This window comes from Thrips palmi, unplaced genomic scaffold (genome assembly GCF_012932325.1).
Source record: "Thrips palmi isolate BJ-2018 unplaced genomic scaffold, TpBJ-2018v1 HiC_scaffold_6, whole genome shotgun sequence".
Classification (NCBI taxonomy): Eukaryota; Metazoa; Arthropoda; class Insecta; order Thysanoptera; family Thripidae; genus Thrips; species Thrips palmi.
Window position 1 is genome coordinate 1,799,726 of NW_023144633.1, and position 16,675 is coordinate 1,816,400.

At 54.1% G+C, this 16,675-nt stretch overlaps 1 protein-coding gene across 1 annotated transcript; it reads left to right on the forward strand.

The window, feature by feature from the left end:
* The first annotated feature begins 226 nt into the window (after positions 1-226).
* Positions 227-16,017, forward strand: LOC117651739 (plastin-2). The gene is made up of 12 exons (XM_034396046.1): positions 227-500; positions 10,460-10,627; positions 10,741-11,003; positions 11,083-11,290; positions 11,373-11,527; positions 11,615-11,720; positions 11,835-12,048; positions 12,134-12,272; positions 12,350-12,489; positions 12,588-12,739; positions 12,828-12,929; positions 13,012-16,017. The coding sequence occupies exons 1-12, from the start codon at positions 354-356 to the stop codon at positions 13,186-13,188; spliced, it is 1,971 nt and encodes a 656-aa protein (XP_034251937.1). The 5' UTR covers positions 227-353; the 3' UTR covers positions 13,189-16,017.
* The last annotated feature ends 658 nt before the right edge of the window (positions 16,018-16,675 follow it).

Below are 16,675 nucleotides of genomic sequence, written 5' to 3' on the forward strand. Positions count from 1 at the left end.
GGCGCGGCCAAGTCTATAAAGCCGAGCGGCGTGGCGCGCAATCTCATTTCACTGTCGGTTGCCGTCGAGGCCGGAGGGAAGAGGGAAGCACTCCGCGGGAGAGAGCCCCAAGCGCCATCCACGCCTCGCCGCCACCGCCGCGTGAACCGCGTACCGCGTCAAGCGCGTCAAGCGCCGTGCCCCCGGAGCCCCGTCGCGCCCCGCCCCGCCCCGCCCCGCGACCCGCCTCTCCCACGCACACGGCTGCTTGCCTGTTCGTCTCGCGCTTCGCGCTTCGCGCCGCATTTCTCGTGTGCCGGCGTGCCTCGCGCTCCTCCGCTCCGCTCCGCGCCGCTTCGTGCTTGGCGGGCTCCATGACGGTACCACGTGACCATCCGCCAGCAGCAGCAGCAGCGGACGGGCCAACGGCTCGAGTCGAGTCCAAGATGGCGACCATGGTGGGAGGAGCCTCAAGACTGAGCCCGGACGAAAAGGCCGAACTTTACGAACAGTTTAACACGGTGAGTCGAAATGGATGACTTTGGACGGGGCTTGGGTCGGGGCGTCGCTGTGCGTGGTTGCAAGTCCGGGTTCGGCGTGGTTCGCCCGGAACGGGGACGTGTTTATGCGTCGCAGCAGCAGCCCCTTGCGGCCTGGAATGTCTGCCGACAGACACCGACCGTCAAAACACTCTGCTCGGCCCCGCATTTTGCGGCAAGTACGGCCCTCCGCTCCGAGGCCTGGACAAGACGGCGCGCCTCTGCCGCGTTCCAGCCACGCCGTTGTCGCCCGCGTCAAGGGGCGCTTCGGATCTGTCAGAAAAAAAAATCCCCTCAAAGTGGGATGGGCCGGCTGCCCTGGGGGATTTAAACCAAATTTGTGACGTTGCAGGCCTTGAAGGGCAGTGCTCCAGCGCTGCGCGTTGGGATGATTGCATTCGTCCCCGGAACTGAAATCCCCTATTGGCAAGGGTCTCTGAATCGGGCCGAAAGTCCGTCCACCTAAAAGTTATCTGAAGGGGATCATTAAACCCAATCTCCACCTAACCTCAAAAACTGACAGTTGTTTTCCAAGTAAACATCTGAGTTATCAATTTTATTGATTGTGGCTATTTCTCTGAGAGACTACTGTCTGAAACTTAAAGAACTGCTTCCTGCATGTCATAGTTAACTTCATAAATTTTCTATGTACTCTTTGTTGCATTGGATGAAATCATATTTTAACCTTCATCTATGTGTAGCTTGAGTGAATTCAAAATTGGGTAAAAGTTAGCAGAATACTGATAAGAGAGATGCTCCTGTTTTAAACAATGTCCTTAGTTGTGAAAATTTCTCATCACATTAAACCATTAACAATGGATGAAAGCTCTGCTCTTATGCATGATACATTTTCTCACACAACCTGCTGTAATTGTTGCCAGAGTTCTGCTGCCAGGTCACAGCTCTGAGGCGTTCCTCACCTTTATTTTTAGGAGTGCTAAATGCATGTGTGAGTTGGCGGATTGATAAATGGATGACTGACTGAATGAATGAATGAATGCATGCCCCAATGAGCCAATGAATGAATGTCCGAGTAAATGAATGACCGAATGAATGAATGATCGAATGCATGCATGAATGCATGCATGAATGAATGAATGAATGAATGAATGAATGAATGAATGAATGAATGAATGAATGAATGAATGTACGAATGATCGAATGCATCGATGAATGAATGAATGAATGCCGCTATTTTTCGGGAAGGTACAATTCATTTTGCTACCTGTTTAGCGAATCGAATGACTAATAAACCTTTGCTGATCCTGCGGTTTGATAAGACAAGGTACACTTGACCTTCATACTATACGTCGTGATAGTGGAGCCTGTGTGAGAAAGAGAGAGAAGGGGCAGCCACAGGCACAGCGGGGGAGTCAAGAGAGGAAAAGGAGTGAGATGGAGGGAGGGGGGTAAGTCACTGGGGTCATCGACTACGCGCACGCCGCACACGCCCACGTCCCGTCGCTTGGGCCGCCTGGGCCTCCCTCGGGTCACGTCCGAAATGCCTTCCGTCTCTGTCGGCTCGTCGGTCTCCCACGCCTCGCCGCGCCAGACCCCGCGAGTCCTGTTGACTTGACTTGGGGTCTCCGAAAAGACTGCAAGTCTGATAAATTTTTGAACGTGAGGTGAATCGCGTTCGCGGACACTCCGTGTCTCTCCCGCATTGGCTGGGCAGCCCCGCAGGGGTGCAAGAGAGAGAAAGAGAGAGGGAGCGACGAAAGCACTGTTGGGCCCTGCCGATAAATCTAGTAAGCGCGGCAACTGCATCTGCTTCCGGCCCTGATCCCTTTCCTCTTCCTGCCCCCCGCCCCGCCCCGCCCCGCGGGGGCTCCCGGCAGCTGTCTGGCGAACCCCGCGGGGGGCCCAGCCGGGCCGGCCAGGCCCTACGCTACGCCCACCGATGAGGAATGCAAAAAGCATAAAGCCCAGAGGCTGCTGCGTCGCTCCGCCGTGCTTTGCTGCCGAGGCGCGATCCATCACCGCCCCCTCCTGGATCCTGCCTGGATCGGCCCCGGCGTCACGATCTAGGCGGATTCCGACCGGCGCTCTGTCTCTCTCGCACTCGCGGGGCGTTGCAGAGGGGTGCGAGAGAGACAGAGAGAGCCCTTGCGCCGCCTCGGGCTAGAGGCCGGGCGTGGCGTTCAGATAAGGCCGGGCCGGGCTGGTCAGGCCGGCTCGTGCCCTGTCTCTCTCGCACTCGTTACTGACGCGCGGGGCGCCCCGCCAGTGCGAGGGAGACAGTGACGACGAACGCACTTTTCGGTTCGGAGCGAGCGCTGCTGGCCTGCTGGCCGCGGGTGCGTCATCGGCCGGCGAGGCGGTGATCGTGGCGACCGACCAGCCCGACCAGGTGACGGCGGAACCTGGCTGCGGTGCTGCCGCCTCCAAGGTCAAGAACGAGAGCCGGCGCCCAGCCACTGTCAATGGCCATAAGCCGAACCTCGCCGATTTGACGGCTTTGATCCGTCATTCTCGAAGTTGACTCGAACGCGTGACTCGCGCTGGCATGTTTTTGCACAGTGGAACGGTGCCGCTCCAGGACTCCAGGACGCCGGCCGGCTGGAGTCTGTAGTCCTGGAGCGAGGCGCCAGGCGCGGCCCGGCCCTAGAGGCCCGGCCGGTAGCGCACCGCCAACACCTCCCCGTGCCTCCGAGGAAAAGCAAACGTGTCGTCTTGGAGGGGGCGCGCGACCGCCGCGACCTCGCCGTCAAGGACGCGGCCGGCGACAAAGTGCGCCACGCCGTGCGCCGTGCGCGAAGCGTGACAGAGGTGCGCGACGGCGAGGTGCCCCCGGCCCCGGCCCGGGGGGTGGCGCCTCGCTTCCTTCCCAAACAAGTGCCTCTGATCCGCCCCTGTCCCTGTCACCGCGGAGCTGCAGCGCTGCGGCCCAGTGCAGTGCATCAGGACGAGTTTTTGCCGGCGTGAAAGTGCAAAGCTGCAAAGCGTGCGCCGCTTTTACCCGCATAGAGGGCGTGGCCGTCGCCTCTAGGCCGTGCGGATGGCAGTGTGGCAGCCTCTAGGCAGCCCTGCTGCTTCTTGATCCGCCGCGCGGCGCGGCTCTCTTGCGGCCTCGGTGGGCTCGGCGGCGTGCGTGGAGCGGCGTGGAGCTTCCTGCCGGTCACGGACGACACTGGCCTGCCCGGCCGGCGGACGGATGGATGGCGTGCTCCACACCTGTCCGTTGCGCGCGCTGCCTCCAAACGCCGCTTTGGTCGCGCTGTCTCTCTCGCACCCGCACGCCACGCCCCGCGAGTGCGAGGGAGACGGGCCGGTCCGGAAGCTGCGACCGGACCCGGACACGGAGCCCGGCGTGCTCGCGGGTTGGCCGCGCGCCGCCCAGAGCCCCGACGGCCGGCCAATGGGAGCGGCCTGATCGTGTGTCGATGTGGACTCGTCGCGCCCTGGCTGTCGCTGGAGTCGTGGGTGATGTCTGGACGTCTGGATGTCGGGACGGAAGGCAAGGCCCAGTGAGTCAGCCGGGCGGCCTGCCGATCGGCCCCGCCGCACCAGTGTGTCATCTAATTTATTTCTCGCCTCACACTGGCCGCTGCAGACTGGGCGTCGCTCTGCCTCTCTCGCACTCATGGTGCGAGGGAGACGGAGCGACGAAAGCGACTCTCGGAATCGGTCTCTCTGACCCGCATTCTGCGTTGAGTTCCTGCTTGAATGCCGCCGGCTCGTTCTCTAAGAGCTTTCGTTGCTGTTGGGGGTGCGAGGGAGGCAGGGCGACGGCCTTTGGCGTGATTCCAGTGCCGTGCCGTCGCCGCCCCGCCCCGCCCCGCCCCGCCCCCGCGGCGGAGGCGTCCCATAAGCCCCGCGGAAAGTGACACGGGCGAGGCGCGCGCGGCTGGACGTCCCTGCCAGCACATTGGGAGCTCCATAAGTCGTAACGGCGTGGCGCTCTCTCTCTCGCACCTCCGACACGGCCAGGCACGGCCCGCGAGTGCGAGAGAGACGGACGCCTCAGGCGCAGCAGGCTAGGCAGCAGGCTAGGCAGCAGGTGCCGCGGCACGTATGCAAACTCGGGTACAGTCCCGCTGGAAAGTAATGGGCCGTTCTGTTTACGCGCTGCCGAGCGACTGACGGACTGTACCGGTGTTTAAGGCGCTAGCTGCCTGGCACACTGTGAAGGCGCCGCGCCAAGCGAACCGAACCGAGCGGCGAGGCAATCGTGAGTCATACCGTTCGCGTTCCCCCATAACGCGGATGGAAAAAATGATGTGAGCGAGTTCGGGCGTCCCCTGTGTACAGCGTACAGTACTTTGCGACGTGTTGTTTTTGTTTGTTTGTTTTTTGGAGCTGTGAAGGCTGCATGCGTAGTGCGGTGGCAGGCCTGAGTCAGCGTGCGGCTGCCACGCCACTGCAAGCTGGAGGCAGGCTCGGCGGTAATTGGACGCTTTGAGACGCGGAGAAAGGACTATGTCAATCCCCCCCACTGGAGAACGAGCTCGGTAGGCAGGCATGGCATGGCAGGTGCGCCGTGCGAATAGCTCAAACAAAGTGGCTGGAAGACGCGGGGCCTTGCCGCGCCTTGCCGCGCCTTGCCGCGGGGTGATTTGGCGACGCCAACGACGCCCCATTATCGCGTTAAGGGGCTCATTGTGGCTGCGCCAGCGCGCCAGCCTGCCGCAGCCTGCAGACTGAGAGTCGTTGTCGTCGCTCTGTCTCTCTCGCACCCACGCGGGACGTGCCGTGAGTGCGAGAGAGACAGAGCGACTCTGCTGCGGCAAGCCGACGGCAAGCTTGCACCGCGTGCACGTGGAAGTCGCACTGGGCCTTGGGGGCCCCGCGCCCCGACTTTCCTTTCGCCGTGTGTTTTAGTAGTGTGGCCGCGTGGCCCTGCATGGCCCGGCCACCCTGGTCGCATTGTGCAGGCAGGACCCTCTCGCCCTGGGTCCCCGTCAGCTCTTTGTCTCCCCACTCCCACAGTGACTTGGTTAGGACCGTCTTCTCCCAGGATCCTCCTCCTCGCCTAGCGCGTTTTGGGACGTGTCTTCCCACTAGGGGGCCCTTAGGACCGCTTTTTCTTACTTAGTTGAGGCACCTAAGGACCTCCTCTACCCATTTTGGACCCTTTTCTTCTCATTTTGGACCCTTTCCTCCCCATTTTGGACCCTTCTCATTTTGGACCCTTTTCTTCCCATTTTGGACCCTTTTCTTCTCATTTTGGACCCTTTCCTCCCCATTTTGGACCCTTCTCATTTTGGACCCTTTTCTTCCCATTTTGGACCCTTTTCTTCTTATTTTGGACCCTTTCCTCCCCATTTTGGACCCTTCTCATTTTGGACCCTTTTCTTCCCATTTTGGACCCTTTTCTTCCCATTTTGGACCCTTTTCTTCTCATTTTGGACCCTTTCCTCCCCATTTTGGACCCTTCTCATTTTGGACCCTTTTCTTCCCATTTTGGACCCTTTTCTTCTCATTTTGGACCCTTTCCTCCCCATTTTGGACCCTTCTCATTTTGGACCCTTTTCTTCCCATTTTGGACCCTTTCCTCCCCATTTTGAACCCTTTGCTCCCACTTGGGTCCTTCTCTTCCACTGCAGACTGATTCCGAGGGTCGCTTCCGTCGCGCTGTCTCTCTCGCACCCATACGAGACGCCCCACGAGTTGAGGGAGACAGAGCGACGAAAGCGACACTCGGCATCAGTCTGCTGGGCAGGCCGGGCAGGCTGGGCGGCGCTAAGCCCCCTGCTCGCTGCTGGCTGTGGTCGCTGCGGTCGTCCGCGAGTCGCGCGATGTCACGGCATCCAGGCCGCCCCGGCCGCGTCGCCAAACAGACACATGGCGCCGGCACACCGGGGATTACGCCCAATCGATTTGACTGCAACTATCTGGCTACTCAATTATCTCGATTGGCGCGGCGCCGCGGCCTTGGACACACACTGTGACGGACGCGGAGCCGCCAGCCCTTTTCGGGTGTGTCTGCCTGCCTGCCGCCGGGTCGACAGTGAAGAAAGTGCAGCGGGGGCGACGAGGGTCGAACCCGTGACCCGGGCGTTGCTGCTGCGGTTGTACACTCCAGCCACCACACTGCCCCTCTCGCACCCTGCGGGCCGCCCAGTGAGTGCGAGAGAGAGAGAGCGATGAAAGCCGGGGCGGCGTGCAGGTGTGCGCCAGTGTGCGCCCTCGCGGCACCGCGGCCCTCCCGTGTGCACAGGTGGACGTGCACGCCCGCGTTGATGGTATCAGGCCGGGCAGCCCGAGCAGGCAGCACGCCGGGCTGGCGGGGCTGGCGGGGCTGGCAGACCGCACGGCAACACCGTGAGAAGAGAAGCGCCGAACACAAAAACGGGGCCGTCCTCGCGAGCGAGCGCCGCTTTGGGTGGAATTCGGCGCGCCGGCGCCGCGTGTGGCGGACTTTGGTGAAAATGCGAAGGCCTGATGTGAGGATGGCGTCGTCGGGAAAAGGACGCTGGACATGGAATGGGGGACTCGGGTTGGGCAACGGGCAACCTCCTCCCCCACGCGGGGCGGCCCAGCGCGCGGGACGGCGGCCCGGCGGACCCAGGGGGCTTTCCCTCGGGCCCCTCTGCCAAACACACATGTGACAGTGCCCCCTCTCCGCCTGGCACCATATATAGCTCGGTACCGCCAGGGCCAGGTGGGACCGACTGGCTGGGTAGGGGGTAGGGGCCCGGCCCGGCCCTGCGTGTAGGCGTCGATGTTGCTGACCTGTCGGATCAGCAGCACCGCGTTGTGCTGCCCCAGCGCCGGGTTTGGGGTTGCATCGTCGTAAGCGAAACAGACGGGCAAACTCCAGCCTCCCCGGCGCAGACTCAGTCACTCTGGCACGGCGGGCCGTGTGCTAGTTACTCCTCCTCCGTCGCCAGGCCCAAAAAGGGATGCTAAACGCGAGCAAACGACTGCAGGGTTGTAAACCGAGGCGCGTGCCGCGCGGCCAAACGGTTTCCTCGTCGTTCCGAGTCCAAACTGGAGACACTCGGTGGGCCGGGCTCTCTCTAAGAGTCTCTCTATTCCAGGCCGGCGCGCAGACTCTGCCGTGCCGGGGCCTAACTGCAGGCAGGGCCGGGCCGGGCAGGCCGTTTATAGGTCATCGTTACGTCACTCCAGCACCGCGTCGTCGCGTCGCCGCGTCCAGCGGGGCCCCGCCAGGCCGCGCGCTCCGCGTCCGTGACGCCGCTCTTTGGGACCACGCCGTGCCGCCGTGCCCAGTGACCTTGCACGTCCTTGCGCAGGGCGCGGCCAGGCGCGGCGGCGCCACTGGCGGACTGCAGCCACTGCATTTTGTTGTTGTTGCTTTTTGGCAGTGCGCGTCCCGACCGCTGGCTTGCGGTGCTTTGAATTAACACGCTGCCGTTCGCGGCGGTGGCCTATCCGTCCGCAGCCGGCTTGCGCGGCTTGCGCCTGCAGACCGATTCCGAAGGATGGCGTCGAGGGGGTATGCGCTCTCTGAACCTGTGTACCGACTATTACGCTATTACGCCACAAATAAATCGGAATTTAGCTAAAAACGGCCTAAAACACACCAAAATTGATAAAATTTTGACAATTTCGGCTATTACGCGACTATTATTACTATTATTACTAGTGTTACTAGTATTACTACGCGTGCTATTACAGGTAGAGTGAACCGACTATTACGCGAGTGCATACCCCCTCGGATGGCGTCGTCGCTCTGTCTCTCTCGCACTCGTGGGCGTCCCTAGGGGTGCGAGAGAGACGGACGGAGCGGTCTTCCCCAACCCCCGTCGTGTGACTCAGCCTGGAGAGGTGACTCGGTCGGGTGACGTCACCCAGGCGCCCGGCCGCGTGGCGGGTGGGGCTTCAACCCCTTGAACGCGCTCCACAGTGGGCCAGAAGACTGGTGGGGGCAGCCAAAATTCTAGACGCGCTTTGAGCTCCAGAGTCGCTAAATGGGACTCGAAGCGAACGTGTGACCCCACCAATGGATTCCTCGTTCGGAGAGCAATCCATTGGTGGGGTCACACGTTCGGTTCGAGTCCCATTTAGCGACTCTGGAGCTCAAAGCGCGTCTAGAGGTTTGGCCGCCACACTGTGGATCGGCGACTTGGCGTCCTGGCTCCGGAAAGTGCGTCCCATTGGTTCGGCTCGCGCTATCTGCGTCCGCGGAGTGGCGGCGTCCGGCTCGAACGGCGTGACGCCATGTCGCTCTGTCTCCCTCGCACCCACACGGCACGCCCCGCACGCCCCGCGAGTGCGAGAGAGACGGAGCATGCTGCGTCTAGGCGTCGCCTTGTTTGTCTTCCGTCGAACGGAGCCTTGCCTTGCAGTGTGCCTTGCAGCGGACGACTCACCTCGACCCGCTTGCCGGGCCGGTGACAGTGACGCTGTGCTTGAAGGCGCCTCGGTCATCTTTTACTACGGGATGTCGGCGTGCGTTGGGGAGGGGCCCTTCCCGCCCCCAGGCCCCGCGTCGGCCGCACGCGTCGCCGTCGCCGCCGTCGCCCCCCGGACCGACGCCGGCGCCATGGCAACGCGTACACTGCGCACGGCGGAGGCAAACCGGGTCGAGGGGAAGCCAAGTCCGCCTTGGTCTTGGACTCGCTGTCTGTCTGGAAATGGGGTGATGTGTGCCTGGCGCGGCGCGGTGTCGCTCGGTGGGTGTGGGTGGCGGCCGATCCCGTCGTGGCCGCGGGGCCGACCGGGCCGGTCAACACATTTATCACTCTAGCTTCTGCAGCAGAGGGGAGGGTGGGGGCACCCGGGGCACCCGCATACCTCGGCCAGCCTTTGTCGCCGGGCCAGGCTGCCAAGGCTGCCAAGGCTCACTGACCTGACCTAGTAGATGCCCCGCCCTTATCGGACAAACTCCGTTGCAGCCGGGACTGGCTGGGACTGGCTGGGACCCCCCGGCCAGCCAGCCAGCCAGCCAGCCGCGGCTCCAGAGGCCCCAGGGTCCGGCACGCGGTCCAGGCAGAAAGAGACAGACTTATGTAGAGCGCGTGAGCCCGTCTGGAGTACTCTAGAGGTGCCGCCTGCACTGTGGCCATGGTTCCCTCTGGCGGGCAGCCACGCGTCTCAATGTTTTTGGCTAAAAGTGGCCGGAAAGAGCGCCAAGCCAAGCCCTCCCCTTTCCCCTTTCGCGGTGTGCCGGCTGTGGGAAGGCAGGGCGAGGCAGGGCAAGTTCCCAGTTGCCGGCGGTTCCCTGGTTCCCCGGTTCCCATCGTCGCGCCGCTGGAGCGGCTGGAGCGCAGGCGCTTCTTGGCGCCGCGCAGCGCGAGGCGCCGTGCGGGTGGATGACCAGGCCGAGTCCGAAACGCCTTGCCGGCCTCCGGTTTCTGTTTTGTTTTAATTCGGGGGAGTGCGGTGTCCTTCCCCGGCTGGATCGACCCGTTGCGCCCTTGAAAAAGGCTCCACTTGCCGAAAATCGACAGTCAAGTGTCGTCATTGGGTGACCTGTTGCGTGTCCATGTCACCCCAAGGAAAAATGAAAATGCAAGTGGAAGAAAGTACACGCCCCCCCTCCCCCCCCCCCCTCCCCTCGTTCTCCGCAGCAGGCCTCGCGGCTGGCGCCGGAGCACTAGTTCGTCCAGGATAGGAAGTACGCTTCTGTATATGGCTGGTTGACGGCGTGGCGTGGCGTGGCGTGGCGTCCAGGCCGGTCCGGTCCTGCAATGCCCAGTCCCGCCCTGCCCCCCTGGCCTGCCTGCACCGCCGTGGGCACCAGAGAGAGACTTCTCCGGTTCAGTCGAGTGCCAACTGTGACATGGAGACGACCAAGACCCCCGAGCTGCTTGCGGGTTTCCAGCAGGTTGTCATGAGTGTGTCTGTGTGCCTGTGAGCGTTTTGTGTTGTGTGATTGTGTGTGTGAAAATGTGTGCCCCTCCCCCTTAAAACTTAAAATAATTTTTGGGTGGGTTTATGGGGCTCTAAGGGCAGAAGGAGAGGACGAGGAGAAAAAATTGGAGTGGAAGATTTTAGTGACTGACCCGTCCGTGTGGCGTTTGGTGTTGCAGATCGACAAGAATGGCGACGGCACCATCGACGTGTCCGAGCTCAAGTCGGCGCTGGACAGCTGTGGCTTCAAGCTGCCGGGCTGGAAGGTGCGCCAGATGATCGACGAGTACCGCAACAAGAGGAAGTTCGAGACCCAGGGCCGCCTCACCTTCGACGAGTTCGAGCGGGTAAGCCCTCGTCGCCCCCCTGCAGGACGCCCCATGAGTGCGAGAGAGAACTGCTGTGCGAGCGCAGTGTCCCAAGTTGCAGCCGACGCCTCATTTCCTTTCGTTTGTTGCAGTTGTGTACCGACCTGAAGGCCAATGAAGTCGCCAGTACGTTCAAACAGGTGGTCTCGAAGAAGGAGAATCTGGAGACGCTGGGCGGCATGTCGGAGGCCTCCAGCGAGGGCACGACACACTCCGTGCGCCTGGAGGAACAGCTTGCCTTCTCAGACTGGATCAACTCGAACCTGTCTCATGACCCGGACCTCAAGCACCTGCTGCCCATTGATGCTGAGGGGAAGGCCCTCTACGACAGAGTCAAGGATGGAATATTGCTCTGGTAAGACTAAGTAAAAGAACTCCGCAAGTAAATCAACTTCTTGAAAAATTGAACCTCATCTCATGGTTTTTCTTTACAGCAAGATTATCAACCACTCTGTCCCTGACACCATTGATGAAAGAGCAATCAACAAGAAAAACCTCACTCTCTATACTAAACATGAAAACTTGACCCTGGCACAAACATCAGCCCAGGCTATTGGCTGCAACATTGTCAACATTGATGCTCTTGATCTAGCAAAAGGGAAACCCCATCTTGTTCTTGGATTGCTTTGGCAAATTATTAGGGTAAGTCTACTGCTTAAATCCTCTTATTTTTCTGTATTGATTTACATCATTTTCTTCAATTTTTTTTCTCTTTACTTTGCAGATAGGACTTTTCAACCAGATTACTCTTGAAAATTGCCCAGGCTTGGCAACTCTGTTGATGCATGATGAACGCATTGAAGATCTTATGAAGATGTCGCCTGAAGCAATCCTGCTTCGCTGGGTCAACCACCACCTTGAAAGAGCTGGAACTCCCAGGTAAAATTTCTGCAGCTAATTTCAGCAGCAAGTACATTTTCTTGGATTTTGAAGTCTAATATTTGTCTGTTACCTTTTTGATTTTAGGAGGGCGCACAACTTTACCTCAGACATTACGGATTCTGAGATTTACTCTCATCTCATTCGGCAGATTGCACCAGCCGATGCTGGCATTTCCATGGAGGCTGTCATGGTAAGTGCGATCTGATGCAGTTTTACATCAAGTTACAGTAGTTTACTCAAATTATTTTTCTCGCACATATGCACATGTCCTAAAACCAATTAACTAAAATTCAAATCCCTTCAGGAGCCAGATATGATGCAGCGAGCTGAGCTGATGTTGCAACAAGCGGCTAAACTTGGTTGCCGGAGCTTCGTTACTCCCAGTGATGTTGTGAATGGAATCTACAAGTTAAACTTGGCTTTTGTTGCCAATCTTTTCAACAACCACCCAGGTCTTGACAGGCCTGAAGGTGTCATCGATGGCTTGGAGAACCTTGAAGAAAATCGGGAAGAGAAAAGTAAATGAAACAATTAGTATTGGCTGATTGGAGATCATTAAATCACAACGTGCCTCTCACATTTCTTTGTTGTTTTTTTTTTCAGCTTACCGTAACTGGATGAATTCAATGGGAGTGACACCCTCTGTAAATTGGCTGTACTCTGACTTGGCAGATGGCCTTATTATATTCCAGTTGTATGATATCATCAAACCAGGAATTGTCAACTGGACCAAAGTTCATAGGTAGGCATTTTATTTGCTGTCAAGATTCTTTCATTTACCACTATTGTATCAACTCTCTAAATTTTTGAACTTTGCAGGAAATTCTCCAAACTTCGTAAATTCATGGAGAAGCTTGAAAATTGTAACTATGCTGTGGAGCTGGGTAAACAGCTAGGCTTCTCTCTTGTTGGAATTGCAGGACAAGATCTTAATGATGGGAATGCTACTTTAACCTTAGGTACAGTATTATATTTTACTTCTTGAACAAACATACAACAGCTGTGTTAAGAAAGAAAAGTTGACATCATCTTTCTGCTTTTTTTCTCGCCTGAACAGCTCTCATCTGGCAGTTGATGCGAGCGTACACTCTGTCCATCTTGACCCAGTTGGCCAATACAGGAAGCCCCATCGTTGAGAAAGAAATCGTAACATGGGTGAATCAGAAGCTGGCTGCTGCTCATAAGACTACTTCAATCAAGAGCTTCCAGGTGCACTATTTATAACTTGTCTACATTTTTATAGATCATTTCATTACCTCACCTACGTTAGTTAACACATTTTTCTTTTCTGTATTAGGATTCAGCAATCAAGGACGGCAAAGTAGTTTTAGATTTAATTGATTCTATTAAGCCTGGTGCTATCAACTATGATGTCTACAAGGATAGTGGTTCTGAAGAGGTAAGAACTAAGTTTGCCTCACATGGCTACCTTGTTTCGTTTGCTTGCTTACTTATTCATTTTAATTTTTTTTTTTTTTCAGGATAACTTAGCAAATGCCAAATATGCTATTTCCATGGCGAGGAAAACGGGAGCTCGCGTCTACGCCCTTCCAGAAGACATTGCTGAGGTGAAACCGAAGATGGTCATGACTCTGTTCGCTTGTCTCATGGCCATGGACTACATTCCAAACATGGACTCAAAGCTTAACAATCAGTAATTTAATTCTGTTGTGACTAGACTGCACAAACCAGTGCTGTATCGAGTGCCACCTGCCTCATTCTTCAACTTGGATTCGCTATCCTTGTTGGCCATTCATTGTTTTCATTTCATGCACTTGTTTTCATGTTTAGTGTCACTATGTTTTATTTTCTTGGGTTGAGCCCTGTTGATTGTCATTTTAATTTAAGTGTATAGTGATAATTTTGTTTTATTGGCAACATAAATTTCTTACTCAAAATTTTTAAACATAGGGGAATGACAGATTGTCTTCCTTTTGAATGGTGCAATAACATGGCTCCAGACAGTTTGTGTTTGCAGCAATTGTTCTACCAATATTCCATTACTCTTAAGAAATTTTTTAAGGTTGAAAGTTGTCATTTGTGAAGTCTTGACACTGACTTAGCAGATTCTTATGCAGAAATGTTGGGAGGCCAATTGCTCACACATTAACTTGCCTTACGCTCTGTGTTTTCTTTCCTCTTATGGAATTTTATAAATTTTATTTAATAGTTTCCCCATTAGTATTGTTGACTTTATGATATGTTTATAAGTTTTATTTAGTTGACATTGTGCTTCTTGGACCTTTATCAACAGAAATTCTATTTAAAAAATTCTTTTATTTAGCAATAGCATGGAAATGCATTGCGATTTTAAATTGAATTTGATCAATTGTTATGGGGGCATCAGAGAGAGAGAGCCTCATGCTCTGAAATTTTCTTCCATAAGTTATATCGAAACCACTGCTTCTTTGCTAGTTATGCATTGTGAGCCTTTAAAAAAAATAGTGATATGTAGTTGCTCGGGTGAGAATTTTATGTTTATTGATCAGAAATTCCCACTGGAAGGTTACAACATCCCCTCTCTGTAACATTGGAGTTTGGTATTCATTTCTTCCTTCTCTTTCATCAACTAATGTGACGCTAGCACCTGAAGGATAGATTTTATGGAGAGCATTCGCTTTAGTGCTTGTGAACTGAGCTGGACAACTTATTCAAAGTATAAACTGAAATATATGTAATCTTTTAAACAATTTATGTATACACAGGCTACTAGTCGCACACTATCCAGATACATGTACCATTTCTTACTATTTATTGTCTTTGTACAGTTTTGACTTGTCTGGGGTGGGTACAGAAATAATGGGCTATCAGTATTAATTTTGAGTGTAGGCCTTTCATTGTGAGTGTTAGGTGTAATGCGATTTACTTCTGGTCTCATGCGTATGTGTCATTGGCACTTTCTTCATTTTCCAAACAGGCATTCCAGATGGAAAATACTTTTCCCACAAGTATGAACTGTGATTAACCATGGGGGTTAAAGTAACATCTGTGAATGTTCAGCATTTATATTGAAATTTTATACATGTATTAATAGAGAATGTGTTTGTTGTGTTTGTAAAGAAGGAAGCTTTGTGAAAAGGCCGAATGATTTGGTCTTCCTATATGCTTTATTCATGTGTGATATCAGTCATAATATGTTTCTTTTATTTCAAATTTACCTAAGTAAGATCAATCAGAATTTTGTGTCCAATGGCTCAATTAAATATTTAGCTGTGACAAGTTTCTTTTTAAATCAGATATACCTAGCTTCACTATGCATGAATGCCTCTATTGAGAGAGCTGCTCCACCAATTTGATGACACCAGTTGGGAATCTGGCTGGGCTTTGGGTGTGTTGAAAGTGGCATTGTCTCGTAGATACAATCAGGAGACTGACCAAATTGGTTTGATCTGTTTTTTGTCAGGTCAGATCAGCTTGAGGCAGTTATTTACTTTGAGCAAAGCTTGGAACAAAGCTTTGATTTTGATCGATCATGGATGAGTTGACAATTCTTTTGTGGTCACTGAAGAAAAAAGAATCATGGTGCTATTTCATGTGAAACCATTCAGTACACTAAGTTTATAGTAATTTGTAAGGAGGTTTTTTACACTGTTTAGAGAATTTTTTCTCCTTTAGTCTGCTAAAATCTGTTTAAAATCAGGGAACTTTACATTTAGGAGATTAAGATAACTTATTTCCTATCAATTTTGGTCTTATGTTCAACTTAAGACTGATCATCCTATAGTGGGTTTTTAGTCTTATGTCCCCTCTCCCAATTGTCCATTAGATCTAAAACCTACATAAAGCCTGAATGTCCAGCTGTTTAGCAAATTCTGCATGGTGAAAGCTGCAATAGGCAGTAATTTTAATTTTATGTGCCAACATGGTGTCATTTCATTATGTACTTAAGAAATCACGTACTTGCGCTACAGCCATTTTCTTGTGTGTAATGCTTAGTTTTTTTTAAAGATGGGTAGCTTTTAGATTCCAGTAATTAGTTGTTATATTTATACTGCAGAAATGTGAGCTAAAGCAGTGTTGCTTTCGAATCTTGCTTTGGAAAATTAAGTCCTGTTAATCCCATCTTCAGTTTGTTTTTGCTGAAGGTTTTATTTGTAACATTTATTGAAATTTTATTGAAATTCGTGCAATATTAAGGAGCTAGACGACTCTGTCTCCTCAAAATTTTTACTTGTTCTTGTTTTTTTCTCTCTTTTAAGTTTTGTAGATGGGGAAAATTAAAGCAGCATCTCTATTTCTTCTACTGTTGCTTTTTTTTGTTAGTAAACTTGTTATAGAAAGGTCTATTTATCCTTAGGACATGAGCAAAGCTCAACATGTACCAACGAAAATTATGTTTTAACCATTTATCAGAGTTACTTGTAGCTTAAAATTTGTATACCTGAAATCAATTTTTCTTGTTTTTAAGAATAATTTCTACAATGTTTGTACCATTTATACAAGTATGTACAAAGTTATCTAACTTGATCATTAAAATATGATGCCAAGTATTCCTTGTTCATTTATCCTGACTCTCTGCCTTTTCACATCAAACATGCAAACCGAAAGTTGGGCACGAAAGTACACAGGGCCCCGTTGAGAATGGACAATGGAGACGGAGCTCTTGCGGAGTGCTACTGGAACTGACACGAGCCGACTCAGTCTTGATCAGAAGCGTGTCGCTTGGGAAGGGAAGCGCCAGGGAAGTCCACGGACTGGCTGCGGTCGCTAAGCTGCGGTCGGCCTGGGCTGGGGTTCGCGTCCGTCCCATCTCATACAGTTTCTTGTGCTGAGATTGGTGTGGTGACGGTGATGAGCTCAAACCGTCCTCTTTTTGTTTGTTGTTTTTGTTTCGGTGGGAGGGGGCTCGAGGCACAAGGGCCGGGTTGATTTTGCGGCGGATTTTGATTGGCGCCACCGTTCACCGTTCCTCTCTGCCTGCGTCTTATTTCCGACCTGCAGTTGCAGTACTCAACACACTTGCACGGCAAATGCAGTGGCCACTTGGACGCAGCAAGGCGGCAAGGCGATCGGGCCCACCACGGCCCACCCTGGCCCACCCGAAAGCTCGAGGCGGAGGCGGAGCGCCCACGCCCACCCCTCTGGCTCCCCGCGCCTCCTCCCACCCCCGCCCAACGCCGCGGCCCTCGCGGCCCCGCCCCACGG